This window comes from Falco biarmicus, chromosome 12 (assembly GCF_023638135.1).
Source record: "Falco biarmicus isolate bFalBia1 chromosome 12, bFalBia1.pri, whole genome shotgun sequence".
NCBI classification, from domain to species: domain Eukaryota; kingdom Metazoa; phylum Chordata; class Aves; order Falconiformes; family Falconidae; genus Falco; species Falco biarmicus.
This window is the reverse complement of record NC_079299.1, coordinates 520,854-548,139: the sequence shown is the minus strand read 5'-3', so window position 1 is coordinate 548,139 and position 27,286 is coordinate 520,854. Positions and strand designations below refer to the sequence as shown.

The 27,286-nt window shown below is 50.5% G+C and overlaps 3 protein-coding genes across 4 annotated transcripts; 2 read left to right on the top strand and 1 right to left on the bottom strand.

Annotated features, from left to right (window-relative positions):
• Positions 1 to 1,505: 1,505 nt before the first annotated feature.
• On the top strand, positions 1,506 to 20,761 carry POLR1B (RNA polymerase I subunit B). Its single transcript, XM_056356723.1, has 15 exons — positions 1,506 to 1,692; positions 1,820 to 1,987; positions 3,767 to 3,913; positions 4,923 to 5,055; positions 6,084 to 6,220; positions 7,979 to 8,202; positions 9,684 to 9,855; positions 11,476 to 11,647; positions 12,444 to 12,725; positions 13,321 to 13,454; positions 13,871 to 14,041; positions 14,663 to 14,819; positions 16,114 to 16,310; positions 16,718 to 16,971; positions 19,106 to 20,761. The coding sequence occupies exons 1-15, from the start codon at positions 1,549 to 1,551 to the stop codon at positions 19,986 to 19,988; spliced, it is 3,375 nt and encodes a 1,124-aa protein (XP_056212698.1). The 5' UTR covers positions 1,506 to 1,548; the 3' UTR covers positions 19,989 to 20,761.
• Positions 20,134 to 21,078, bottom strand: C12H6orf226 (chromosome 12 C6orf226 homolog). Its single transcript, XM_056356729.1, has 2 exons — positions 20,768 to 21,078; positions 20,134 to 20,309 (listed from the first exon to the last, which is right to left on the bottom strand). Exons 1-2 carry the CDS (start codon positions 21,076 to 21,078, stop codon positions 20,243 to 20,245), a joined length of 378 nt encoding a protein of 125 aa, XP_056212704.1. The 3' UTR covers positions 20,134 to 20,242.
• A 20-nt stretch (positions 21,079 to 21,098) lies between these two features.
• Positions 21,099 to 27,089, top strand: CNPY3 (canopy FGF signaling regulator 3). Of its 2 annotated transcripts, XM_056356728.1 has the most exons (8): positions 21,099 to 21,282; positions 21,405 to 21,716; positions 21,904 to 21,945; positions 25,112 to 25,235; positions 25,502 to 25,598; positions 26,051 to 26,173; positions 26,344 to 26,461; positions 26,583 to 27,089. In XM_056356728.1, the coding sequence occupies exons 1-8, from the start codon at positions 21,231 to 21,233 to the stop codon at positions 26,801 to 26,803; spliced, it is 1,089 nt and encodes a 362-aa protein (XP_056212703.1). In that variant the 5' UTR covers positions 21,099 to 21,230; the 3' UTR covers positions 26,804 to 27,089. The 2 variants fall into 2 exon arrangements, with proteins under 2 accessions (XP_056212703.1, XP_056212702.1); XM_056356727.1 differs by lacking the exons at positions 21,099 to 21,282; positions 21,405 to 21,716; positions 21,904 to 21,945 and adding an exon at positions 22,796 to 23,150.
• The last annotated feature ends 197 nt before the right edge of the window (positions 27,090 to 27,286 follow it).

The following is a 27,286-nucleotide window of genomic DNA, read 5'->3' as shown; positions in this document are numbered from 1 at the left end:
CTTGCTCTCAAAGTGCTCCCCAAGTAAAGCGCAGGAGGTAGATGACAAAGGATGGGGAGCACAGTGCCTAAGGTCTTGCCCAAAATATTAGCTACGAGGTGGAGCAGAGGATGCGTCTGGCAGAGGCCTGAGCACTGCAGCTGTGGGAGCACTTTGCAAGTGATGCTCACAAGCCCTTGTGAGACTTTTGTTTCTTTTTTTAGGAATACACAACAATATTTTCTAGCATCTGTCAGCTAAAAGGTCAATAGAAAAGGTCTTGCTCTGTTTCCTGAGCTTTTGCAAAGGATGGTGCTGGGTTTCCAGAAGACACCTATCACACTGCAGAATGTTGCTAGGCTTAGTTGTGTCACTTCACGTCAGCCATGAAGGATTCAGGCCCAGGTGCTCTGGCTGCATTTTCCCTGCTGGACTCTGGGTTTCAGGTAGCTCCCACGTGGCTTGTCTCAGAGCGGCTTGGTCATGATTACCGTGCAACCACAATCCAGTGGCTGGCCACAGCCCACAGAAAATGCCGGAGAAGTCTTAAGAAAGGCTCAAAAGCCTCTTCATCCATGTGGCCTGGCTGCCCAGTGCTGCAGTGCCCAGCACCTGTCAGGACTGCTTGCATGTCCCTGCTCTCAGCGTTTCCTGCTTTCCACGTGCAGCTCTCCCCCAGCAGAGCGATGCTGTGCTGCGTGTAGGTTTGTAATCGTGTCTCATTGCCAGTGCCCACCGCGGCAGCCCTTGGAAAACCCTGGTGTTGAGAGGACGGCGGGGTACAAGCAGTGCTGGCACCCACCAGGCTCCGTTTTGTCACCAGCCACCCCCACATCAGCATGTGTGTGGGGGGCTGGCGGAGCTTGTGAGTCTCCGGTGACTCTTACCCACATCTCTCCTAAACCATCATTAATTAAAACATGCAAACCCCACAGGCGGCAGCGTGTCCTTGTGGCAGCGGGTCCTGGGGTGTCGGGTCCCCTGGGAAACCCCCCTGTGGTGGGTGTCGCACACCCCCCTTGCCACGTAGGACCCCAGGAGCTGGCCCAGTCGTGCAGCAGTGCTGCCGGGAGGAGCATATAGCTGGGGGCACGTCTGGGGGCGGCAGCAGTGGGGACATGACACGGCTGGGGGTGACTGTGGGGCACCGAGTGGGGGGACACGGCTGGGGGTGGCGGTGGGGGTGGCGGCGGGGGGCCATGACGCGGCTGGGGCCGGTGGTGGGGCAGAGGATGGGTGGCAGCGAAGAGGGGCACAGCTGTGTGGGGCAGGGAGGGGCGGGGGGCGGCTCCGGGCAGCGGGGGGCGGGCCCTGAGCGAGGGTGGGCTGCACGCGGGGGGGTGGGGGGAGGGGAGGGGGGGAGGGGAGGGGGGAGGGGGAGGGGAGGGGGGAGGGGGAGGGGAGGGGAGAGGGGGAGGGGAGGGGAGAGGGGGAGGGGAGGGGAGAGGGGAAGGGGGGGAGCGTGCGCAGGCGCGCTCGCCGCACGCGGCCGTTTGTGCCGCAGCGCCCCCCAGCGCCCCCCAGTGCTCGCGCCGTTTCCCGCGGTGAGGCGGCGCGCGGCGGGCGGGCATGGCGGAGCGCAGCGCGGACCCCGACCCCCACCGGCTGCGGCCGCGGCCGCCGCGCAGCAGCGGGGCCCGGCGCGACCTGGCCGGTGCCCACATCAGGTCCTTCAACTACGCCGTCAGCGAGGGCGTCTACCGCGCCGTGCAGGTTTGGGGGGCGAAGCAGGGTGGGCCGGGCCTGGGCCTGCGGCCTCACGGCCTGTGGGCCTGGGCCTGCGGGCTGTGGGCTGCCGCCGCTCCCCGCCGCGCTGCAGCCGGTGCCGGTGCCGTTGCAGGAGCTGTGTCCGCTGGAGCTGGCGCTGAAGGACAGCCGGGTGACGCTGACTCTGGCGGGGGTGTCCCTCGCCCCCCCCGCCGTGCCGGCCGGCGCGCTGTGCCAGGAGCGCAGGGTGTTCCCCGCCGAGTGCCGCGGCCTGCGCAGCACCTACCGCGGCCGCATCGTGGTGAGTGCCCGGCTGCCGCCCGCCCCGCGCGGTCCCTGCCCCGCGGGGAAGCCCTGGGGGGCACGGCCCCTCCCGCGTCCCTGAGGGCTCTGGCGAGCGACCCCCCGCCCGGTGCCGTCCGCCGCGAGGGGGGCGGGAGCTGCGCCCCGCACCGGGCCCTGCTCTGCCGCACTGCCTCCACACGGGCCCCGGCGGTGCTCCGAGGAAGGAGACTGTGTCATCCCAGAGAGCATGGCAGGCCATACCTTGCTCCTGCGGGAACCCTGATTTCAAAAGCAGTGTTGCTGCCGCATGGAAGTCAGCGGTTGTGAATCGCTCTTGTTCACATCATATGTTCATCCTGAATTGCTCTGAAATTTCCCTATAGAAGGAGAAGCACCTCCAACAAGTGTTCTCCTTTGTACCGTGAAAGGAGCGTGCAGCCATTGCTGCTTTCATTTAAAGTTGTGCAGTTGTGTCTGAGCTGTTCGTTTGCATGAGGCACCCGGTGCAAAGGAATGTTTGCTTGCGATTTCAGCCTTTTTTTTCTTCTTTGTCCGAAGCATTACAACTTAACAGTCATAAAAGCTACTGTAAGTGTAGCATCTTATGTGAAGATGAAAGTGGAGCAGTCAGAGATTGTTCACTGCCATTTCCCCAGTGACTCTGGGGTTTTCCTGAGCTAGAGGTGCTTTTATTTTTCTTTCCCATCAGTTTTTCCAGTGTATGTTTAGTTGTAAGTGCTTGGAACAGTTGGAACAAAACATTTTGCTGTGCCTTGTGTGAGAAGGTACTGCCTTGTGCTGGGACAGGTTTGGTTAGTCTCTCCTGCTGCCAGCCCTTGCCCAGCAATCAGCAGTGTGTAATCATTTCTTGTTGCCACTGAGCTGCCTTTAACCATGTACCCCTCCCTTAGATTCTTCTGCCCTTCTCATTTCCCCAAGGTGAGAAGCAGGCCCCTGTCTGCTGAGCTGCTGCTGCTATGGGAGCCACTTTGTACCTGTAGTCATCGCTTAAGCTGGAGACCAGAACTGTGCAGAGGTGTCAGTGTGAGGCTGCACTGTGGATTTAGAGGGGCACAGTAACACTTCCCTTCCCTAGTAATCCCTAAGGCTCAGTTAACCTATGCTGATGTTTCTTTCCTGTGTGGCAGCAGCTCTTTTAAAGCCTGTCATCCTGCATATAATGTTAGGATTGTTTATGCCTGCAGTGCATTTCATTACCTTGTTTTGTACGATAAAGGAGTCCTCCTGCATGTGTGCTGCCGGATCTTGTTACTGTTGATAAATCATTTTCTTTCACACACACTTTTCTTTCTCACTTTTCAGATTACCTGTGAACATGTTAAGTGAACAAATCTTAGGAAAGGTCTCTGCAAGCTTGTAGTTTGGAAGTCCTCTCACTGAGCGCTTTCTGTTTTCTTCCACTTTTTCTTCTAGCTGTTAACTAACTTCTGAGGTTTCCTTTCCTATCCTGTGGCTGCCTTTTTTTATTTAGACTGCTCTGTTGAAGTGTCTGAAAGGCAAAGTAGGCTCTATCAACTTTGTTCCACTCTACTAAACAGCTTCTTCACCTTCTTCTAGGCTTGTATGATTTTCTTCAACCTGTAAACCCACGTTGACTGTTTTCCAGAGCATCATCTTTATGCATGTATCTACTAGTTCTGCTTTGTATTATTACATTTTACAGCAACAGAAGTTTGTTAAACAGGTTGTGGTTATATTAAATGTATGGTTGATATAGCAGGAAAGATTAAAAGGGCGACTTAATTTGCTCACTCTTTGCATTGTGTCATTTTAGGCTGACATTAGCTGGTCGGTGAATGGTGAGCTACAAGGGACTATTAAACAGCCCCTGGGGTACATTCCAATCATGGTGAAGTCCAAATTGTGCAATCTCTATAATCTTTCTCCGCAAGAGCTCATGCAGCACCATGAGGAGGAAGAGGTAATGGGGATTTGGTGGGTCAGGAAAATCTGCGTTAAATGAGCAGTGTATCAGACCAGCTTCTTTTTACAAGACTTGAGCATTTATATTTTGTTTCAAGTTCCGCTTGCTGTTTTCTCTGAACATACCCAGTTTACGGTGGTTCCATACAGCATCTTGAAAAAACTGCAGTCATAGCTGTCTTTGAATAGAGGGATCTGTTTCGTCCTCACACCTGCAGTTCCAGTGTATGATTTCTCAACTGCTAACCAGCAGCTGAGGCTGTGTTGCTGTGAATGGGCATCTGGAGACAAAGATTCAGAGAACAGACATTGAAAGAGACATTTTTATTCTCCGTTGTCTTTGGCAGCTCTTTCCTTGTCTCCCCAGTAGCATGTCAGCTGTCGGTAACTGAGTACAGAATTATTTAGTGCTGTATTTTGCGCTCACAAAAAGAGTGAGCAAGCTATGAAAGAAGTTCTATAGTGGCGTACTATTGCTGCCCCCGTAGTATGCCACTTGTATCTTTATTCATGGTATTACTTGCTGCTGAAACACCTTGTGTCTAATGCCATACCATTTGGGGAGCTATACATTTATCAGTGTTAAGTTTGTATGTGACCAGAAGGAGATTTTCTGCACTGAAAATCCCTCTGGTTTATAAACTCAGAATGAGAGCTTCAGACTATTTATTAAAAAAATAGTTAACATCAGCTCTCCAAATCCACTCAGTTGACCACACAGGTTTTTTTTGTTGGGTTTGTTTTTTTCTTCCTTCCTTTAAATTGTGGAATATGCATCCCTTTCCTTGCACTTTATGCTACATTTATACTTAATAGTCACTGGCAAGGAGTGCAGCCTTTCCAAATGCAATGCTGAAACGTATGTCTTGCTATGTGTTTCAAGTTAAAACACTACATTTTTGTGTTTACTGTATAACACAGTATAATACAAGCGGTTTTGTCTCTTTCTTTAAATGCTGGGTTATGAGTTTCTAAGCATGTTAAAGTAATTTTTGTTCTCCTGCAAGGAAATGGGAGGCTACTTCATAATTAATGGCTTAGAAAAAGTTATTAGGATGCTGATTATGCCCAGGCGAAATTTCCCTCTTGCGATGACAAGACACAAATGGAAAAACAGAGGCCCTGGTTTCACGGAGTACGGTAAGCTGAACAGTTTCCTGCAGCATCCTGCTAGTAACTGCTTGGGACAAACAGGAGTGACCTAGCTAACTCCTGGTAGTTTGTTTTACTGTAGTTCTTGTATGATGTTTCTGGGGTTTAGTAAATATAAAAATACAGGGTGAGCACTGCTGTGGTGGTGCAAGCATGAGGCAGGTGCTTGCCTTGTGGGAGCTGTCTGAGCTAACCATGCTGAGTGAGGTGGTGTGTTCCAGGCCTCACAGTACCTGTAACCTTTTGGTTTGTGGAAGGTGTAACTAAAACCCTGTCTTCAGTAGAAGTCAGTGTAAACTTCTGAACTGGACTGATTTAATGGAATTTGTTTATCCATACTTCAAGATGGCAGATTAATGTACATGAAAGCAGGTTAACTAGATCCTTGGCTGACCCATACCTTTGTCATGTACACTAAGTAAAAGGAGTTTAAAATTAAGCCAGAAAAGTTAGTTTTTAAACTCCGGTGTTACTAGCTGCTGCTTTGACTGGACCGTGGTGCTTGAGCACACACCATAATTCCACGTTAATTCATTTCAAGGCAGTGCCAGTTTAAACGGTCCCATTTGTTTCATTTTTCTTTGTCCTGCAGTGGATAGCAGGGGGCAGGACCAGGAAACGCGGGTACCGCCCCGAACACAGGGATGTGAAAATGACCGGAGTACAATTAGGAAGAGCACTTGTGTGTTGCTGTATCTTACAACCTAAAGTTACAGGCAGAATAGTTGGGGCCTGGGGCTTTCCTTTTCAAGAAAACTTTATGCATCTTCCAAGCCTCTCAGCAAGTGTGCTGGCTGTCCTGTGACATTTGTCCACTAAGAACTGAATTGAGCTGGTAGATTTATTTGAAATGGCAGACTGATGCTGCAGCTAGTTATCTACCTCCTGTTCTCAGCCACGAAGTACCAAAGTTTCTCTCATGAATTGTCTCACACCTGTTTGAACATGTCACAGCAATGCAGCTGGTTGGTTTTGTAACAGCTCATGTTGTTCTTTGCTTGTGTTAATTTTTGCAGGAGTAGTGATGCACTGTGTTAAGGATGAGCACACTGCAATAAACATGAACCTTCACTACTTGGAAAATGGTTGTGTCATGTTGAATTTCATTTTTCAGAAAGAGTTGTTCTTCCTTCCTTTGGGATTTGCTCTGAAGGTAAACACTTAATGCTCGTGCTTTCTGTGTTGAATAAATACGGCAGTTTTGCTAAGCATTTTTATTTAAGTAACAAGAAGAAGCTAATTCCATGTTAAGTATGTTCAGTCATCCTTCCTATAGTGACTGAAGAACTACAGTCGAAACCAGGTTTATGCCTGTAATGTAACAGGAATGTAAAAGGAATGTGGAGGGGGGAGTCAGGAGAGGAGGGGAGAGTTACGCATGGGTTTCATGGCTTTTTGCTGATAAAGGCTCTGGATGAATAGCTCTTGGAGGATATAAATGTTTGTCACCTAATGTGAAAGATCAGGATGACAGCTTGAGTGTTTGGTGAGTGAAAAACATTAATGATTGAAGTCAGGTTGTCCCATCTGAAAGTAAACAGTGAATGGATTTTTTTTTTTGTTTGTTTGTAAGGAGAAAAATAGAATGCTGTTTCTGATTGGAATTGGAAGCAGTGAAGATCTGGAAGGGTCTGTTTGAGCACATTTGATGGATGTAAAGTGTTCTTTGGATAGCAGGCAAAAGTTTCACTTGAGCCAAGACTTTTTAAATTACCATGTAAAAGCATGCTTTCTCTGGTGGCAGATGCAGAGCACTTCAGCAGTGTATTTCAGCTACAGCAGCAAATTGTTAGAGCAAATCAGTGGCTACATGATGGAAGCATCGTGTAGATCGACCTTGGTGAATTTGTATCTTTCAGCCTGCTGTATTCACATTGCTGTTGCAGAATGCATTTCACTTTTCCTTGAATGCTTTTCTTTAACTTCTGTTTCAGCGAAAGTAGTTGCCAAAAGTAGCTGATTAGCTGTTGTTTTAATATGCAAAGAAATTGTACTAACTTTCTGGTAGCTCATGGGATCTCAGGATAAGCAGGCTGTTTGTCTGAAGTTCAAATTCTGCCATAAGTAGTCATGGTGGGTTAGCATCCACCCTCCCCCTGCATTACTGTACTTGTTTCCTGTGGCCCATCCAGGTCCTGCTGTGGCTTCTGTTCTGGCTGTAATTCTGGTGTCTTCTTGCTGTGTGGTCATCCCAGTGCTCTCTATTGTACAAGAGGCAGCATGTGCTCAGGCTGCTTCCAGATTGTTTGTATCATGACTACCAAGCAGCAGAACTGAGCTTACATTGCCCCCATTCATAAAGAAATCTACCTTGGTTTTTCATGTAGCCTTCAATTTTTCCTGAACTTTTTGAAGCTTGCTTAAATGTAATGAACAAATAGTTACTTAAGGTTGAGGCACATTTGTCAGTAAATACAGAAGTCATTGGTGGACAGAGTACTTGCTTAACTCTGACAATTAGAAAACTATTAGGAAGCCATTATAACACAAAGAGCTAACTAAGAATGTTGGATTTAGGTATGAGCTGAATTGCCTTTTGGTTTTCATGAGAAGTAGCAGCTTGAGACAATGGTGAATTAAATTCATGTTTCCATGTGAATTCATTCTGTAAAGATAGTAGTAATTTTTACCTAAACAAAAGAAACCTGTAAATTTTGAGGGTGCAAGTTCCATTTTTTCCAAGGGTCTCATTGGATTGGGAGTACTTGTGATCATCATCGAGGTATGAATATCCTCTGCGTTACTCTCTAAGCACCTCAATGCCAGGGTATTTTTCCATTTGCATGGTGGAAAGATATTTCCAGAGGACTGGAAACCTAGGTTAGTGGCGTGCCCTAGTTCTTTTGCTGTATTGTATGGACAGGTGCTGCTATGACATGTTTTTCTGATCTGATACACATCTGTCTTTCAGGCATTAGTTAATTTCCCAGACTACAAGATTTTTGAAGAGTTGGTCAAAGAAAAGGAAAGTGACACCTTTTATGTGAACTGCGTTACTGAGATGATGAGAGCAGTAGTGGATGCAGGCTGTTTGACACAGCAGAATGTCCTCGAATACCTGGGAAGGAGCTTCAGAGTAAAACTTAACCTTCCTGAGTGGTACAGCAATGAACAGGTGGCAGATTTCATTTTGAAGTATGTATGTATGCATGTAGGAGCATGTGATTCAGTGTATATTGAAATTATAGGCAGGTTTAAGAGTGCTCTGCCGTATGGCATCAGGCTTTGTTACGGTTTTCACATGCATTTATAGAACAATAGCCAGGGACAGTTTCTGATAAGACTCCAGGTTGTTCCGATAATCTTTGTGGTGTTCAGAAATATGTGTTTTAGTGGGTTGATACAGGTATCCCCAAAATGATTTCAGGTGTCACTTGCTATTTAGATACGATTTTCTGATGTATTTGATGAAAAATAAGAATATTTAAAAAGAGAAGGTTAAAACTAGGTCTGTGACTGCTTGAGGCCGTTGAACAGAAGCACTGCAATTTGCAACACTTTATTAGTGTCACACAGTCATTGGCAGCTATGACAAGAATTACATTTATCTTTTAAAATGGTAATTAGATGCTGTAAAATCTTGCTTCTTCCATGGAATAAGTTAGAAAGGAAGGAAGAGCTGGCTTTGAGACTGTTGGTGTGACAGGCATTCAACTAAATAATTTATTTTCCTAGTAAATTATGTGTTTGCTCTTTAAGAGGATTTTTAGCACAGGAAAAGGATCATTTGGGGTGCCCAGGTCCGCGAGTATATAGGGAGTGGTCAGGTTGCTGGAAACACAAGGTCGGCCTGCATGTGCCTCAGAGGGCCACTTAAAAGTCCATAGACCAGCTGGAAGCACAGAACGTTGTACCTAGGATGTGAATGGGTACTTTCAGGAAAGTTGGAATCGCTCCGATTTTCGTTGCGAAGGCTTCAGTAGAGGGCGACGTAGGGCAGAAGTGAAAAGCTGTAACAATCTCTGAGTGCTGACACAAGACTATTGTGTCTTGGAGTGCAAGTGATCTCAAGCATCTTGGGCAGCACTGGATCAGCTTTAGTGAGAATTAGGTGGGGCTTGCCTTTTTGCTTATGCTAGAGTGGTGTTCAGCCCAAAGTTTTCCACACATGGGTTGATAGCAGTGGGCATTTGGGTTTTCTGCAGCAGGACACTGATAGCGTTGACAGAAGCAGCTCAGATTCGGGGTGGGGTGCACGTATGTGGATATGTGCCTGTGTGTGTTTGGTGTCACAGCTACTGTAAAATAACATGCAGACCCCAGCTGTTGACTGGTCCTAACTTAAATACCTGTTTACATGAACTGTACTTACAAGGACATCTGACGTCAGGGTGTGTAAAATCAGTCTTCCACAAGGTTCATTTTCATCTAATCATCCAGGTATATCCCTAATAAAACTAGCCCCTTAAAAGGCAAGTTGATTGGTTTTCAGCTCCATCTCTGGATTTGTGGGGGTTTTATTATTATTTCTTGAAATTTTCTTCTAAGGGCAACTGGAAAAGCCTGTGCCTTGTCAGGCTTTTTAGCCAAAAAAAAAAAAAAAAATTACTTAGGAAAAACTTGAAGAACTGCTAGCATGAAGAGACAGTGTTAGCTGTCCTCCTTTCTTCCTCCAGCAAGTGTATCTGCATACACCTGACAGACAGAACTGAAAAATTCTACCTGCTCTGTATGATGACCCGGAAGCTGTATGCTTTTGCCAAAGGGGAGTGCATGGAGGATAACCCAGACAGTCTGATGAATCAAGAAGTGCTTACCCCAGGACAGCTTTTCCTTATGTTCTTAAAGGTAAGGTCTTGTGGGGTTTAAACCTGTGAATGTATTGGTTGTCCAGTCCTGACCCCACAGTGACCATGGGGACAGGAGAAGTCTGGAGGCCAGGCTGGGCAGCCTGGGTGTGCTATGAAGGCTGAGAGCATGCTGGATGTAGTCTGACCAGGCAGTGTAGTTGAGGAAGGCTTGGCTGTCTCAGTGTAGGGTGCTGAATATGCTGAAGAACAGCCTGTACAAAACCTGGAACCTGGAATACAGAGCTTCATAGCCTTCCAGAGCAAATGAAAGTGCCCCATTCAGGGTGGGAGTCTCAGGAAGGAGGGATATGAATCCTTCTGGTGTTTGAAGAAGGTTTGGAAAGAGCGTACTTCTGTTGTATTGATTGATATGGGAGTGGTGGAGACCTGCCTGTGGTATTGCTGCTGTTTCACATGGCCATGTAAGACAATAACTGCTCCCCACCCACACCCCCTATCTTCCAAAAGTGGTGATTCATGATGTCGTCGCTCTTCCATCTTTAAATTCCTTTATCGATCAAGAAGTTGATAGCATGCTTCTGACTTACAGAGTTAATGTATCACCGGTGATGTAAAAAGGCAGTTTCCTGTTCTCTTCCAATTCAATTTGAATTCAGTTTATTTCTAGGGATTCGTCATTGCAGGTTGCCAGGAGGAAGGTATTCCTGTTCAGAAGCTTGCCTATCCCATGAAAATTGTTGTGAAGCAGTAGTTCCCATCCCTAAGTAAAGATACTTCTCTGAGTTATTAGATATTTTTTTTTAACTGTTCTTTTCTGGTTTAGCTGAAATTTTCTTTAGCATTGTTTTTCTGAAAGGGTACTAAAACCTCTCTAATACTTGAGTGGTTTCAGTGAGTTTAGAAATAAAATAGTGAGTTCTGTGAAGCATTTTAGCCCTATATGGAACTGCCGCCAGGAACCAGGTAAGGCTGCTTTCCTGCCTGGGCCTGTCAGATCAGCAGAGGGAGTGAGTTAACAGCCCCTTTTTGAATGTAAAGATCCTACATAGACTATAGAGCATACAGTTAGACACAGTGTGGCTGTATAGAGTAGATTTTTACTAAGAGTTCAAAGCATTCTTGGCTAACTTATGTCCTTTTCCCTGTTTCTATATAGTATCAAAGATCACAGCAGTGATCAAACTACAGTTTAAATGAAAATCCAGTCCATTATCTCAGCAACATCTGAGTACTGTGTGTCCATGGCCTTCAAGTTTTGGTATCTAAACTTACTTAATAATTTGGGTTTACTTCATCACTGTATTTAGCAGGCTAATCAGTAGAGTTATTCTTGCGGTCAGATTATAGTACAGTTTCTGGTTTTGGTTTTGTTTATGAAATTCTGTTATTGTACTTTGTTTGCCAGGCTCGTCACTAGTCTGGGTGGGATTGATTACTAAGTTGTTGGATGGGGTTTTTCTGTACAAGTCTGTGTTGGTGTGAAGTGTTTTGATAAAATGAAGTTGGTGTGGGAAACAGCTGGAACTTTCAGCTCGCTAAAAGTTGTCCATCCTGCTGATTTCAGAGGATTTCTGTAGCACATCCAACTGATCTGAAGTTTTACCTTGAGCTTTTATTTTCCTGTTTTAAATTTAAATCTCTCACTTTTAAACCATAGGAGAGGCTTGAAAGCTGGCTTCAATCTGTTAAGTTTGTTTTGGAGAAAAAAACAGAAAAGGCAGATATCAGCATAAATGCAGACAGCTTGGTGAAGGCATTCGGCCTGGCAACAGACTTTACCAAGCCATTTGAATATCTTCTGGCAACTGGTAACCTGCGATCTAAAACGGGTAAATCTTCAGGCTGAAGAAGCCTTTTTTTTTTTCCTGCTAAACAGGATGAGAGACAACATAAAACTGAGCTCTTAACTGAAAACAGCTGCTTTTATGCAGGCATAACTGAATTAGTGAAAGTGGTTTGAGCAAAGGAATAGTTGAAGAGAAAGGCAAGATTTCTCCTCAGGCATAGACTGTATGCATGGTGTAAACAGGTTAGCTATTAAAGCAAAGCCTCTACTCAGATAAACAGTTGAAACTAAATTTAGCATTGTCTAAAACAACAACCATATTTTTTTCCTCCAAAGACTTATTTCTTCATAAAAGGTGCAGTGTAAGACAGAGAAGGGGCATTTATGTGTCAGGACAGCCCCACTGGTCATGTGATCTTAAATGGAGAGAAATGCCTTCACTAATGTAATTTCAAATTCACCTGGTGCTTCCCTGAAGTGCCTAGTGTGGTGATGTAATGGAATGTTGACTAGAAAATGCAATGAAATCAGAAGGCCATAGACCTTCAGTACAAAGTACCAGCTGCAAATCCCCAAGTCACTGCACTGGGAATGACTTTCACGTGTTTCTAAAAGGAGCTGGATTTTAAGCAATAGCTTGTAATTCAGTCTCTGGGCCTCTTACAGGACACAGAGTTGCCTGTGCACGAGCAACAGCACAAGTGCTTTCTGTTGTCGGCGTCCTGTGTAAGCATCTTTAGGGCTTGTCAGTGAAAAATAAGGAACTGCCTTATAACATCATACTTAATTTGTTACAGCTGAATGACATCCTGACATAAAATTTCCATTTTGTTCCCCAGGCCTGGGCATGTTACAGGACAGTGGTCTGTGTGTGGTGGGTGACAAGCTAAATTTCATTCGTTACCTTTCCCACTTCCGCTGCATACACAGAGGGGCAGCATTTTCCCAAATGAGAACTACAACTGTCCGCAAGCTGCTGCCTGAATCCTGGGGGTTCCTGTGCCCTGTGGACACCCCAGATGGAGAACCCTGCGGTCTGATGAACCACATGACAGCTGTGTGTGAAATAGTGACAGAGATGGCACCTGTGACAGACATTCCACCCTTGTTATGTTCCCTTGGTATGTTTTACTGGCTTGATCACTGAACAAAGCAGTCTTCCTTTTCACCTTTCTGCCCTGCAAACTTGTATCTGGGCAAGGTTCTCCAGATACCATCACTGTACACTGTTGAGAAGGTGAAATCGAGTTAAACCTGTACTTGCTGTGCTTCTGCTTAGTGGTATGTAGCACCTTGCTTCTACAGGTGTGTCAGCCTTTTGGAGACCATAAAGTTCAGTGTAAATCTCCCTTAGCTTTGTGCTGTAGAGTGAAGATGTTCACTTAAGCACAAGGGATTGCACAGTACAAGCTCTAAGAAATTGGACCAAGCAGTGACTTTCTAATGCTGCTGATGACTTGAATTAAACTGCAGCTCACTTGTGATTACCACAGTAATGGGAGTCCTTATTCAGTCAGAAAAGTGAGGAGGGAAATGGCATTCTTAGTGGTGCATGCTTCGTATTTTCCACTAAGTGATCTACAGCTTTGCCCTGTCAATCTGAAATTTTTTGATGTCTCGGAAAGCTTTTTGGTGTGGATTGAGTCTTCCTGCAGAAATGACTTCTGTGTTTTCTTTGCTTTTTTGACTGTTCCTTCTACTGACCCCCTCTTACAGGTGTCACCCCCATCGATGCAACTCCAAGCAAGCCTTACACAGAGTGTTACAGAGTTGTGCTGGACGGCTCTGTAGTGGGCTGGGTGGAGCGGGAGTTGGCTCCTGAGATTGCAGAAACCCTTCGCCGTTTCAAGGTTGTCTTGTCTAAAATGTTTCCTAGCTAAACAACCTCAATATGCAGTGGTCAAAAATAGGCATGTTTGGAATTGTATTTTAAAACTTCCATTAATTTGTTGGGTGTTTTTTTTTATCTGAACCAGTAAGTTATCTTTGACTGTATGCTAGTGTTGGAGTGGGCGTTTCTGTTTTTCTTGCTTATATCCATATGTTTGGTCTGCTGGTTTATGAAGTCGTTTTTTCTTGAAAAAGGTAAGATAGACTTATTCAGTCCTTTCTTTGGTGGAGACTTTTCTAGAAGTATTTTTAAATGTTCTCTGGCATTTTATATTAGTAGCTACACCTTTGGTTGATGTTTTCATTGTGTTGGATTCAGCTTAACTAAACCAGTGTTGGTTTCTGTTTCTAAATCGGTATTTCTTTTTACAAACAGATAACACAAGAGAAGAGGTTTCCTGCACGGGCAGAAGTGGTCCTTATCCCAATGACGGGAAAACCCAGCCTCTATCCTGGGTTGTTCATTTTTACTACCCCTTGCCGGATGGTGCGGCCTGTCAGAAACCTGTTCTATGGAAGGACTGAATGGATCGGTACTCTGGAACAGGTGGGGTTTGCCTATTTCTTTTATAAAGTGCTGACTATTACAGATGTACCTGGCATCAAAAACAATGTGGGTTTTTTTGTGAAATATTTGTGAAAGCAGCTGAGGGTTGGACATAGGGAGCTTGTGTTGAACAACTAGAATAGGTGGCCAAAGGTTTTTCTCACCTTGTGCTAATTGGTTTCCATGCCTTAGATGGATTGTAGGGATCTTTTTGAAATACTGAAAGCTGCTTTCTCAGTACTAACTTTGCAAAGCTTTTAAGGTGAAGGATTGCTGTCTTGTGTGTATGGTCTCACCTCTGTTACATTGTGTTCTCCAAATTGGCTGCGGGCAGCCAAGCACTGGCTTGCCAGAGAAATTGGCCATTTGGAACAATCAAAACAGGAGACAGGAAGGAGTTTTTGTATTCCCATGCTTGCTTTCCTTGCAGTTGGTCAGTGATTGTGATAAGTAGTTTAATAGCTGTCTGATATTTTTCTTGCCCGCTAATTCACTAAGGTGAAGGCAACAACCACAGCTAAAACTGAAATGAATAAAAAAAGACATTGAGGCAGCTTTGTTTTGCTTCCTTCCCTTTAAAAGAAGGAAGCAAGTGAGCATTGTCCCATTTGATGCTTGCAGATCTTCATGAATGTGGCCTCGCTGGAGTCAGAGGTGGAACCCAAAGTGACCACTCACCAGGAGCTCTTCCCTCACAGCATTCTGAGCGTGGTGGCCAATCTCATCCCATTCTCTGACCACAACCAAAGTCCAAGAAACATGTACCAGTGCCAGATGGGTAAGTGCTGTAGTACTTAAAATATTTACTTATTAGGTGCTACAAGTCCGTGGGCAAGAAGGAAGAGGGGGGGGGCAAAAAATTCTCTCTTGTGTCTTCCTGCATTCCCAAATAACAGCTCTTTCCAGTCGTCGTTTCAACACTGACATTTCTGAACAGCTATTTTTTTTATGGCAAAGTAAATGAAGTTCATCATCCTGGCTGCCTTCCAGTGGGCAGTTCTAGGTCATTGCACTCATGTTACTAAAGTAAGTTTTGTTTGGTTTTTTTTCTTAATTTGATGTTGTTGATCGTATAGACAAGTGAAGGGCATGGCACCAGCTGCTTGTGTCTGACAGCTGTGCTACCAACAGTCCTCTCATCCCCCACAACTGACAGAGGTTAACCTACTTCTAACCAGCAGCTACAGTAGATGCTCTGCAGTAGTTAGTGTGAGGTTTCCTTGCCACCTGTTTTCAGTGAGTGGCTGCAGTCTTTGACAGTGCAGCTGTTGAGAGGACACTTGCTTGGCATCTGTAGCAAGAGAGTAATACAGCACTGTGGCAGCGGGAGAGGGGTGGGGGGAGGTTCTGACAACTATTTGAGAAAGATTTAAATTGATTTATTTGGTGTCTGAAAGAAGCTGGGATAGGGTATTTAGTGGGGTTTCAATCTGCTGGGGTGCAAGTGATGTGCAACAAGCTTATTTTTTGTAAAAAAAAAAAAAATCATGCTAAGTGTGTAGGTAGGGATTTCGAGAGCAACTCTCATTTCCTCAGTACCATTGCTAGCAGATTAAATTTCTGGCAATATTATCAGAAAGATGTCCTTAAAACACTACCACTTTTTCATACCTTTCTGAAAGTACCAACATGACTGTTTAAAACTTGTTTTCCTTGTCAATACATTGATACTGCAGCAGCAAATACTTTTTGGCCTGGAAATAAGTAAGGTGTGTCTCACTATGGGAAGCTCTGGGGAGAGGAGACAAAAGCCCCCCAACCAACAGCAACAAAAAGAAACCCAAACAAACCAAAAACCACTATACCAACCTGATTGAAGATTTTGAAATTGCAGAGAAGACACAAAATTACAAATAGTCCTTTATGAAATGCCGTGAAAGGAGTTGAGTAATGTGGTTCTTAGAAACTTTTGTAGCTGGACTAGGACAACTACTAAATTCCAAGGGGTTTAAGATCAATAATCCCTCTAAACTGTTCTTCCGCTTTCTTCTTAACAAGGTACACAGAGGATGAAACACAGATGTACTTTGAATTGATCCTGAATAAATGCAACTTTCTGTCTTTCTTTATAGGAAAGCAAACCATGGGGTTTCCAGTTTATAACTACAAGGATCGCTCAGATAACAAGCTGTACCACCTTCACACTCCCCAGAGCCCTCTGGTGCGGCCCAGCATGTATGACTATTATGGTATGGACAGCTACCCGATCGGCACCAATTCAATTGTGGCTGTCATCTCCTACAGCGGCTATGACATGGAAGATGCAATGGTAAGCCACCAAAACAGAGCCTGCTGTCCTCTAAAGGAGTTTGGTGTGGAGGACTGGGAAGAAGAGTGGTACCTAGCTGAGCAGAGACCATTTTCTGCTTCTGCTAGTCCACAGAGCCTGTTAGGGCAGATACAGGAGCAACAGCAGTTAAGAGTTTTTGCACAGGTAGTGCTGGGTGTACTGAGAGTAGAGCAGAGCTCCCTCCCTTATGCAAGGCAGCAGCAGGGCTTCCAGCATTGACAAATACTGGGGTTACAAGAGATGTGGGCCATTTGGACCAGTGACTTGCTGGGAGGCTTTGTTTAGGAAGGCAATGTTGAAAAGGTACACATGGGATTGGAATGTAAATGCTGTCTTTGTTGAAGTTATTAGCAAGCGTTTAACAGGCCTTTGTTTCTTCTTTTTAGATTGTGAACAAAACTTCCTGGCAGAGAGGGTTTGCTTATGGAAGCGTTATCAAGATGGAGAGCATTGACCTTTCCCTTAAAGCCAGCAGGACAGGCGACAATTTAGTATTTGGCGTCAGGCTCGGTGATCCGAATGTTACAGAGAAGTTGGATGCTGATGGACTGCCTTTTGTTGGCTCTCTCCTACAGCCTGGGGACCCTTTCTACAGCTACATGAACCTCAACACAGGGGAGACCTTCACTATCTACTATCCGTAAGTACAGCTTGTCCCTCTTGGCCCCGCATGCTTGGTGGTGAGCAGTCTTGAGAGCTCCTGGCCCTGATGAGCTTCAGTGTTTTTTCCTCTAGGTGTTCCCTTTCCTTCTCACAATACTGTCCATGTCTTGACAGAGGGAGCATGAAGTTCATGTTGCAGGTGACTCCTGTGTGTGTATCATGGCTTTTCTCTAAGCCAATGTGTGCTGCAGAGCCTGACTTCTCCCAGGAGGAAAATGTGAGGCCAGTAAAAAGAAAAAACTTGCAGAAATATCTTGCTGCCTCCCAAGGACTGTTCCTCTGCACATGCCCCACAGTCCTTTTCTGTAGCTTTTTGTTAATTGACTCACATAAGGTGTTCTGCCTGAAAAAACCCAAAGAAACACCAAACAGAAACCCAAACTGAAGTGCCTGGTCCCAGAGACTTGCCAGAAAACCTTGTAATAAAAGTTGTTACAGGCTTAGGGGTTCAAATACAATTTTTATTAACACTGCAGCTTCCAAACCGCTAGATTAAAACGTGTTAACTACACCCTTCCCTCCCCCTGGGATATTTTGGGGCAAAGTTTTGCAAGATTTTTTAACTTCAGTTGAAAGAGAGAAGGCTGCTGAGGCTTTCATTAAAATGCTCTTAATTCTTTCAGGGAAGGGAAGCAAAAACATTGACAAAACCTGATATATTTAAATGCATCCTGTGCTCCCAGTCATCTGTACAACTTTAGGCTTTGTCTGTGTCTCTCTACAGCATTGATAGAGTGAGGATAACACTGTGTAGTTTGAGGAGCACTTGAGTAACGCAGTAATTGACATTACTGGGAAGGTTTGTTTGTGATAAGTGGTGCCTTAGCTGTCCTGAGGAGACTGCTGTGGACTCATAGAATTAGTCGTCGTGGTGACAGAACATGGCAAAGAGACTGGGCACATGGTGGTGGGGATCTGTAAGCTCAGCCCTGTCCTTGCACTTGTGGAACCCTCTTTGGCTCTCCCACCTCACGCTCCTGTTTCCTAGCTATCTCATGCCAGCCCAGCTTTAGTTCAGGTTCCTTATCTAGAGAACCATTTTACTGCTGTGCCATTGAGCTTTTGTTTATTGATGGTCCAAATAAGATAATTATTTCGGTTCCTACAGAGAGACAAGGTTCCCAGCTCTGTGTCGGCTGCTGCCCCCAGTTTGCCAAGAGACCCTGGGCCCTTAAGAGGGAGTTCTCCCTACTGTCCTAAGTGCTGCAGACACTGCTAGATCTTACGTGTGGCTTGGAGGAGAGAGAGGACAGAGGCTTTGGCTTCAGCACGGTTGTAGGGGTATTTCTGTTTTTTTTCTGGTGATGGCCTGTACCCTGGTTGCATTTCAACACAGCAAAATAATAGCTTTGAAATAGAAGCTAAACTTAGGTATAGGCCTTCTGCAAACACTGTTTATTAGGACTTCAAAGGAGAAGAGTAATCTTGTCTTAACACGGGACAAAGAGTATTTATTCCTTAGCTGTCATCTCCAAAATGAGTGGAGAGTTTGGGCTGGAAGTTCTGTAACAACAGTAAATCCTGCAGCAGACACGGGGCACATGGAACATCAGGGTGAGCGTTCACCTGGAGAAGCAGCACACCCTGAACTTGTTGGCAAAGCCCTCTCGGCTCACACTTTGCCTTCTCTTCCTGCTCTGAACTCTCCTCTTTGCTTTCCACTGAACCCAGTTCTTCATTTTTATATCCCACAAAGATGGTGCAAATTTCTTGGGGGTAGGGAGAGGGACTGCTGCCTTAACACAAACAAATGGCACTGGGGTGCAGTCTCCCAGTTAAAACTGTGATACAGATGAACGTGGTTTAAATGAGCTTTATTTTAAATCATGGGTGGCACATTACCTGATCACCTGCAGCTATGCTTCTAGTATTAGAAAAAGCAGATGAATGGTACTTGTGTGATGCCAGGGTACTTCTTCCTTGCTCTAACTCTTATGCAGTCTGATTTCCTTCACTACTGAATAGTACTTTTCAAGAATGGTGGTGTCCCCAGCTGTCCCAAGGCATTTTATGAGACTTGGGAAGCCGTTTGTTTTCTTTTCCTTCATTTGCTTTTCCTAGATAAAAGCACATCTGACACCTTTGCTGTGATTGTTTCTCCACCTACACAGGAATAAGGAAGTTGGCATTGTAGACAACATCAGGTTATGCAGTAATGACCGTGGCACTGGGAAATTCAAGAAGGCTTGCATCACTGTGAGGGTTCCCCGAAACCCAACTGTTGGAGACAAATTTGCCAGCCGTCATGGGCAGAAAGGTATCCTGAGCCAGCTCTGGCCAGCTGAGGATATGCCGTTCACAGAGAATGGGATAGTGCCAGACATCCTCTTCAACCCTCACGGCTTTCCCTCCCGCATGACCATTGGGATGTTAATCGAGAGCATGGCGGGGAAGTCAGCGGCACTGCATGGCGTTGCCTATGATGCCACTCCCTTCACCTTCACGGAGAAGAACTCGGCTTTGAAATATTTTGGTGAGACTTTAGTGAGCGCAGGTTATAACTTCTTTGGGACGGAAAAGATGTACAGTGGCATCAGTGGCCTGGAGCTGGAGGCAGAGATCTTTGTGGGAGTGGTGTATTATCAGCGCCTGCGCCACATGGTCTCAGACAAGTTCCAGGTGAGGACAACAGGGCCCCGAGACGCTGTCACCAACCAGCCTATCAAGGGGAGGAATGTGGAAGGTGGGATTCGCTTTGGCGAGATGGAGCGTGATGCTTTGCTGGCTCATGGCACATCTTTCTTGCTGCAAGACCGCCTGTTCAACTGCTCTGATGGCTCCATAGCCTATGTCTGCATGAGCTGTGGCAGCATGACTTCTCCTGTGCTGGAGAAACCACCGCACTCTTCCTCTGTGACAAGCAACAGGAGGTACTCCTGCTCTGTCTGCAACAAGGTGGATACCATAGAAGTTGTCCCTGTGCCCCACGTCTTCCGTTACTTTGTGGCAGAGCTGGCAGCCATGAACATAAAAACAAAGCTCAATGTGGAGTAGTCCTTGAGCACAGTGGTGATGATGCTGCGAAGGAAGAGGCATGTGTCAGCCCTGCTTTTGCCCCCTGCGGGTTTCAACCTTTAAGTCAGTTCTCAGGTTCTTTGAACGTTTGCAAGATTAATTTTACGTTTTGTATTTGAGACAGGGTTGTTTCCAAGCTGAACAGTGAGGAAATGTGGCTCTGTTGAAGTTTGTTTGCACTTCCTGAAAGTATCATTAGCTGTTGAGATGTGGCGTATGGAAATCAAGCAGTATCACTGTTCCCACGGGGCTGCTGGGTCGAGTGGTGGGGGTTCTTTGTTCTCAGAGCACTGGCTGCAGCTGCAAAGATGAAGAGGTCATGAGCCAGCATGAAACGAATGCTGGAAATGATGAAAAAAAGAAGATTGTTTTGAAGAAAAATCCTTGTGAAACGTATGCCTTAATGATGGATACGTGTTAAAAGTGATTGGACATATTTTGTTTGCTTTATTTCAAGACATAAGCTTGAGACTCACGAGGAAGGCCCAAGGCTCTGCTGCAGGAGGCCGCAGCTTTGGCCGCAGGACACAGGAGGCCGAGCCGGGGCCGCCCTGGGCGCGGTCGGTGCCGCGGAGCCCAGCACGCCGCGGCAGCCGGACAGTGGCCGTGGTGCGTTCCTCTGCCTGGAGGAGGAGAGGAAGGCGGGGGTCTGGCTGCAGCCGGCGCTGCGGGTTAGGCGCCCTGCGACTCGCCGGTGGTTGATGGCCCCTCCCCCCTTACGCTTCTTGTTAAAAGTTTTTTGTACGTTTCTACGTCACCTGTGTGCGGAGCCGTGCGGGGGCCGCTCCCAGGGCTTGGGGGGGGGCGGCAGGCGGGAGGCCGTGGGGCTGTCCCCCGTGGGCGAGACGTGGGGCCGCCGCACGCCCGGCGGTTCGTGGCCGCTCTGCACCAGCCGCAGCACCTCGGCCAGGGCTGGCGCCGGGGCCGCGGCCTGCTCCTGCTCCATGGCGGGGCGGGCCGTACCACCGCAGCGCCGGGGGGGGGGTGGGGGTGGTGGCCGCACGGGGCCGTACCATTGCAGGGGAGGGCCGGTACCACTGCTGCTGGTGGGGGAGGCGGGCAGCGCCATTGCAGGGGAGCCGGGGGACAGCGGTGCCGCCGCCGGGGGAAGCGGGAGCTGCCAGGCTGAGGCAGCCCCACCGCGACACCAGGTGATGGGTGACGCAGCTGGCGGTGACGGTTGGGGCTGAGCCCTTGGCAGCCCCACAGGCAGTGGCTGCTATGGAGGTGACCTGGGTGCTGCTGGCTGCCGCACTGCTCCCACTGCTGCCCCGTGAGTACCCCCAGGAGGGACAAGGCCTAGGACAGGCGGGAGGGATGCAGGCCATCCAGCCTGGTGGCTGCATGTAGGACACGTTTGGGACACAGTGCCCCTAACCCCTGTTCTGCTGCCAGCTGGCAGGGCCGCTGCGCCACTGCCCACCCTGGCCCCGCCGCTGAGCATGGTGCTGGCTGGGCAGCGCCGGCAGCTGGTGGTCTGCGTGGTGAGTGACCTGGCCCCTGGCTTAGGCCACACCGTCTGGATCTCTGGCGGGAACGGCAGCGCCCTGCACTCCTTTGCCTATGGGGTCTCCCAGGAGGATGGTGGCACTGTGTGCACTGTCTCCCTCCTCCCCGATGACCTTCTGGATGAGGGGGATCTCTCCTGCCATGTGGGGCCCAATAGGACCGCCCCAGACCACAGCTCCAGCCCCATCCACATCACAGGTATGGCCCCCTGCCTGTCTATGCACTGGTGGCCCCCAAGGATGGGGGCTCCAGGGCTGGTGGGGAGCAGGTGTGGGCCCCCCAGCACTGCCCCACAGGCAGGCACAGGAAGGGGTTTGCGTTTGGCCCCGCTGTACATCTGGCACTGACCTGCTGCTGCCTCCTCAGCCGTGCTCTCATCCCACAGGCAATGAGGCAGCAGCAGAGCCGTGTCCTGGTGGAATGGCAGGTGAGTCTCCAGGCCCTGCCACAGCAGGAGTGCTGGTGCCGGGGAGGAAACCTTGCTGGGCTGCTGGCAGGGGGCTGACTGGGGCCGTATCACAGTCGGGGTGGTCCCCACAGCATCGTGGGGCTGGCTAGGTGGGATGAAGCTCCATCTCAGTAGGGAAGGTGGGTCGGAGCCAGCCTGCTCTCAGGGTTAGCACAAGGGGGATGTGAGGGTGACAAAAACCCACAACGGACCCCCAGGGAGCCTGTCAGACCTGAAGTCTTGGAGTGCTTTCCCTGCGCTGGCCCTGTCACAGCCCCGGAGGGGACATGGGAACAACGGTGCACGGTGCGCCTGTGCCAAGTGTCACCTCGTCTATTCTGTTGCAGTGCCGCCAGCGCGCACCTCGGCAGCCCTGCTGGTGGCCACCCGGGTGGTGCTGCTGAAGGTCGCGCTCTGCGATGCCCTGCTCACCTCGGTCCTCCTCGCCCATTGCTGAGGGCCCAGGCGGAGGCGCGCCCCCAGGGGTGAGTCCCACTGGTGTGGCCGGGCAGCGCGGGGGGCCCCCGAACAGTTCTGGAGGTGGGGGGGGAGCCCCCCAAGTGCTGGAGGGAGCGGGACCCTGTGTTGTTCAGGGGTGCAGGGAGTGAAGCCTGTGTGGGTGGGAAGGGAGGGCAGCTACAGCGACGGGTCTGGGGGTGGCGGGGACCCCGCGTGGCCGGGGGGCCGGGGAGTAGCCCCAGCTACCTGGGTTAGGGAGGGGGCCCCGAGTTATCCGGGTGCGGGGCAGGGGACCCCAGCCACCTGAGGGTAAGGGCAGATCTCCGGATTTCCGGGGGGGGGAAAGTGTCGGGGACCCGGGAAGGGTCGGGGCGCGCCCGCCCCCCGGCCTGCGGACCGGGGCCACGCGCGCTCCCGCCTCCACCCACGTGGGGGCTCGGCGGGGCGGCCCGCGGGCCGTGCAACGGCGGCCGGGCAGACGCTGGGATCGCTCGGGTTGGCTGGCGGCGGGCGGGCGAGGATTGGTCGAGCGGGCCACGCGCGCCGCTGCCATTGGCCGATGCCACGCGGTTGCTATGGTTGCCCGGCGGGGCGGGCGGGGCGCTCCCGGAAGCGTGGCCCCGGAAGCGGAGCCATGGCGGCGGCGGCGGCGCTGGTGCTACTGGCGGCGGCGCTGGCAGGAGGCGACGACTCGGACTGGGTGCGGCTGCCCAGCAAGTGCGAGGGTAAGCGGGGCCGGGGGGGGTCCCGGGAGCCCCGCTGGAGCGCCTGGGTTCGGTTTAGCGGCGGAATCCCGCCCGCCGGCTGCCCGGGTCGGGGGATTAGTGGTGCGGAGGCCCTGACGCTCGACTGCGGCCTGCCCCGCGGTAGGCCCGGCTATCCCCGGGCCCTGGAGAGTACAGGGGCGCCTGGCAGTGGCGGCTGCTGCTGTGTGTCTGGGTGGGAGCGGGTGCCCTGCGGTGCCCCGGCAGCGGAGCAGAGCCTCTGCAGCGTGTCCCTGCTGGTGGCTGGCTTCTGTCCCCTAGGTGAAAGGTTTAGGGGCGCCCCAGCAGTCGCTGCTGTTTCCAGTAGGCACGTTGCTTGGCGGGTCATCGCTGGGGCTGCTTGTCTCTGTTGCTCGCAGTTCAGCCCCAGTTGTACTTCCTCCCTGAGCAGCCACTTGATTCACAAGGATTCAAAGGCTTTGCAAGCAATCCAGGGCAGAGCTTTGCTGTCTGCCGTGGTTTCCTCTGTCTTTGCTGTGCAGGGACACATGGAGCTTGGCAGCAAAGAGAAAAGGAAGAAATGAAACTCTAGAGCTCTTTGCAAAGCTTTCCCTGCAGGGGAAGCAGCTCTGGAGACACTGCTGTCTGAGCTGTGCTGTGACACCTGCGTAACCTTGGAGAAGCACCATAGCGAGCACTGACCACGCACTGCTCCTCTTCCTGCCCAGGCTTGGAACCTGTGTCAGCACGCAGCGATAGCCATGGGCAGCATCTGGATAACCGGACCCAGCAGTGAGTGCTCCTGGTGTGTGTGGGGATGCTGCAGCAGGTGTGTGGAGAGAGACATTCTCGAGGCCCAAGTCCAGAGGGGCTGCAGGGAGCAGCACTCTTTCCACCTGAGAAATGGCTGCAGTCACCTCCAGCCCCTGGTGTCAGCAGAGAAAGGAAAGTGCAGGAGGTGCATGCAGGGCTTCTTGGCACACGCACAGCAGCCCTGGAAAAGCCACCTCACTCTCTTCCTGCCTGCAGCACATCGCTCTGTTCCTGCCATTGCCTGGGAGAAGATGCAGTGCTCGTCACTGTCAGACTGTTCCTGCTGGGGCCTGACCTTTCTCCCAAAGTGGGGCTTGAAGAAGAGATGGCTCCTAGCAAACAGGAGCCCACAGCACAGGACAAAGTTTTCTCCAGCCTACTGGGACCCTGGCTTCAGGGGAGGAAGGACCACATGCCTGGCTTCCATCCCTCCACATCTCCACTTGTAAACTCCTGAGACATTTCTCTTCTGCTCTATGTTTCTATAGCTCTGTTGGATCCTGTTACAGAAGGAATAAAGCTTTTGTTTCCTTTTAGTTTTCATAAAAGCAAACATGCGCTCTGTTGGTGCTGTAGTCTCTGCTGCAGGCAGTGCCCTGTGCAGCATTGCTGGGGCTGACAGCCTCTCATGTGGTGGCACAGTCTGTGGCCAGCATCTTGTCCTGTCACGTGGCTCGCTGAGCACTGCCAGCTGCTGGATCCCCAGCACAGCCCTCACGTCCCCAGGGCACTGGAGGGACTGGGATGGGTTGTGCTGGTGTCACAAGGCGGGGCTATGACCCACACTGGGGTTTGCATTGCAAAAAGGCCCCATGCTGTTCCAGGAGGGAAGGGAGCAACTTGTGGTGCAGAGGCCAGTGCTCTGGTGGCTGCGAACTGGGACTGCTGGGAAACATGCAGGCGCAGTCTGCCTTCTCAGCTGTGCCACAGCAGCTGGCTGTGTGGATGCTCTTACGCCATTGATAGGGGTGTTCCTTCTTCAGAGAATCTCCAGTGGAATTGGCTGAGCCATACCCAGTTATTTCTTTGAATAGCTGAGGCATCTGTTTCCTGCTCACGGTAGCTTGGGTGCACCCGACTCCTGGTGCTTGTTTCCACTGCTGTTCTGTGTCACGCTGCCCACCAGAGCGGTGAAAACCCCTGACCTGCCTGTGCTTTCCTTCCTGCAGTGTGCAAGTATGTGGCAGTGGAGCTGAAATCTGCTTTTGAGGAGACTGGCAAGACCAAGGAGGTGATTGACACCAAGTATGGCTTCCTGGATGGGAAGGGCTCTGCTGTGAAGTACACGCAGTCGTAAGTGAGGGGGGAACGCAGGGGCTGCTGTCACTGCCTGCGATCTGCAGGGCCGGGGGCTTCAGGAGCCTGCAGGCAGGCTGCACTGTGCACATCTCAGAAAATTAAACCGTGCCAGGGCTGGTGGGCTGGGCAGAGTGGGCAGCTGGGGGATGCCCCTTCCGCTTGGCAGCTGCAAAGGACTCCCCCTTCGCACTGGCTGGGCTGGGGCTACTCCTGGGGGGCTGTGCCGAGCCTGAGCCCTCTCTCCTCTCCTCTCCGTGCAGGGACATCCGGTTAATCGAGGTGACGGAGAACATCTGCAAGCGCCTGTTGGATTACAACCTGCACAAAGAGAGGAGCGGCAGTAACAGATTTGCGAAGGTGAGGGCTGTCCTGCAGCCCCTTGCTCCCAAACCCTCCTCCCACCCCTGCACTGCAGGGGCACCGAGCTGGGCTTTGTTGCCCCATCCCCTGGATCCCCTGCCGGCACCTAGGGTGCAAGGCTGCATGTACCCCAGCACTGTCCCCCAGGCCAGGTGTGGGGTCCTGTCCTTCAGGGGGTGGGCAGGCCGCCACCCTCGCCTGCAGGGAGGCAGCCAGGGGCCATCTTGCCTGGCCCATGTCCCCCTGTTGTTTTTGGGACCGGGTGTGTAAAGGCGGACTGGCCGCCGTTTGAGCCCCATCCTGGTGATGCTGATGCCCTGGGGACCCTGACTGCAGCTGGTTTGCCTGTACCCATGTCCTTGGGCACGGTCATGTGGCTGGTGCCGGGAAGGGGCAGCTGGAGCCAGGTGGGGGGAGCGCTGCTTCACTGGGTGGCACCGCTCCCCCAGGGCATGTCAGAGACCTTCGAGACTCTGCACAACCTGGTGCACAAGGGCGTCAAGGTGGTGATGGACATTCCCTATGAGCTATGGAACGAGACCTCCGCTGAGGTGGCTGACCTCAAAAAGCAGGTACCCGGCATGGTGGGGTTGGCTTCCAGCGACCGTATGGGCTGGAGCACAGGGGAGAGAGCATCTGGGGGTGCACTGCCGGGAATGGGGGTGTCAGCAGGACCCGCTGCCGTGGCCCTGTCCTGCCCTGGCAGCACGTGGCCGGATCTAGGCTCTCATCTTCATGCTAGTGCGACGTGCTGGTGGAGGAGTATGAAGACGTGATCGAGGATTGGTACAGGAACCACCAGACAGAGGATCTCTCACAGTTTCTCTGTGCCAACCACGTGCTAAAAGGGAAGGACACAAGTAAGTCCTGGCTGCTGCCAGGGGCAGCGCAGGTGTGCTAGGGAGTATGGGGGAGAGCCCCACCAGGGCAGGGGGAGCCCCACTTCTCCCTCAGGGCTCCCTCTGCCCCTCTCCTCCCCAGGCTGCCTCGCAGAGAAGTGGACAGGCAAGAAGGGTGACCTGGCAAGTGTGGGGGAGAAGCAGAGCAAGAAAAAGAGCAGGAAGAAGAAGAGCCGGAAGGATGAGAGCGAGGGGGCTGAAAGCAAGGGGGCTGCCAGCCTCCCGGCTGTGGGGGAGGCCCTGGAGGAGAGCGGGGTGCAGGAGGAGGCTCCGCTCACCCACAGCCCGGCCGATGAGCTGTAGGCACACAGCCCCAGCCCCCGGGGCTCTTACCCTGCTGGCACTGGCGGGGACCAAAGGAGAAGGGACTTGCAGCATGGGCGACATGGGGGAGGCTGGAGCTGACTTGCCAGCCTGGGTGCAACCCTCTGGGCAGGGGGGTGGCACGGAGCCCCCGGCCCAGCCCTGTGGCCTCTCTGCTGCAGCTCCAGGTGCAGTTGACCACAAGCACTGCCCCAGCGCTGGCTCCTCGTCCTGCCCGCGGTGCCTGCACCCTGCCACACTGTAAATAAAGACGTTTTCCCCAGAACCGCCGCTGCTGGCCCTGCTTCACCCGCCGTGCCAGGGCAGGGGCAGCTCCTGCTGCGGGCGGGGGCTCCGATACCACTCTCTGGCCCTGGCGGGGTGGTTGCTGTGGGACCCCGGCCCAGCTGATGCAGGGCCCTGGCCTGGCTGCCGTGGGACCCCACCCTGGCTGCTCGGGATCCCTGGAGAGCAGCTATTGCG

What these genes read in the sequence shown, in the direction of transcription:
- CNPY3 (XM_056356728.1), top strand. Translation starts at nt 21,231, where the DNA reads ATGGAGGTGACCTGGGTGCTGCTGGCTGCCGCACTGCTCCCACTGCTG. An exon ending in TGGCTGACCTCAAAAAGCAG is followed by an intron (nt 26,174 to 26,343) that starts GTACCCGGCATG and finishes TCTTCATGCTAG; the next exon opens with TGCGACGTGCTGGTGGAGGA. An exon ending in GCTAAAAGGGAAGGACACAA is followed by an intron (nt 26,462 to 26,582) that starts GTAAGTCCTGGC and finishes TCTCCTCCCCAG; the next exon opens with GCTGCCTCGCAGAGAAGTGG.
- C12H6orf226 (XM_056356729.1), bottom strand. Translation starts at nt 21,078, where the DNA reads ATGGCGCTGCCCGCCTCCCCCACCAGCAGCAGTGGTACCGGCCCTCCC. An exon ending in CCGCACGGCTCCGCACACAG is followed by an intron (nt 20,310 to 20,767) that starts GTGACGTAGAAA and finishes TCATCTTTGCAG; the next exon opens with CTGCAGCCAGTGCTCTGAGA.
- POLR1B (XM_056356723.1), top strand. Translation starts at nt 1,549, where the DNA reads ATGGCGGAGCGCAGCGCGGACCCCGACCCCCACCGGCTGCGGCCGCGG. An exon ending in AGCACCATGAGGAGGAAGAG is followed by an intron (nt 3,914 to 4,922) that starts GTAATGGGGATT and finishes TTCTCCTGCAAG; the next exon opens with GAAATGGGAGGCTACTTCAT. An exon ending in TAACCTGCGATCTAAAACGG is followed by an intron (nt 11,648 to 12,443) that starts GTAAATCTTCAG and finishes TTTGTTCCCCAG; the next exon opens with GCCTGGGCATGTTACAGGAC.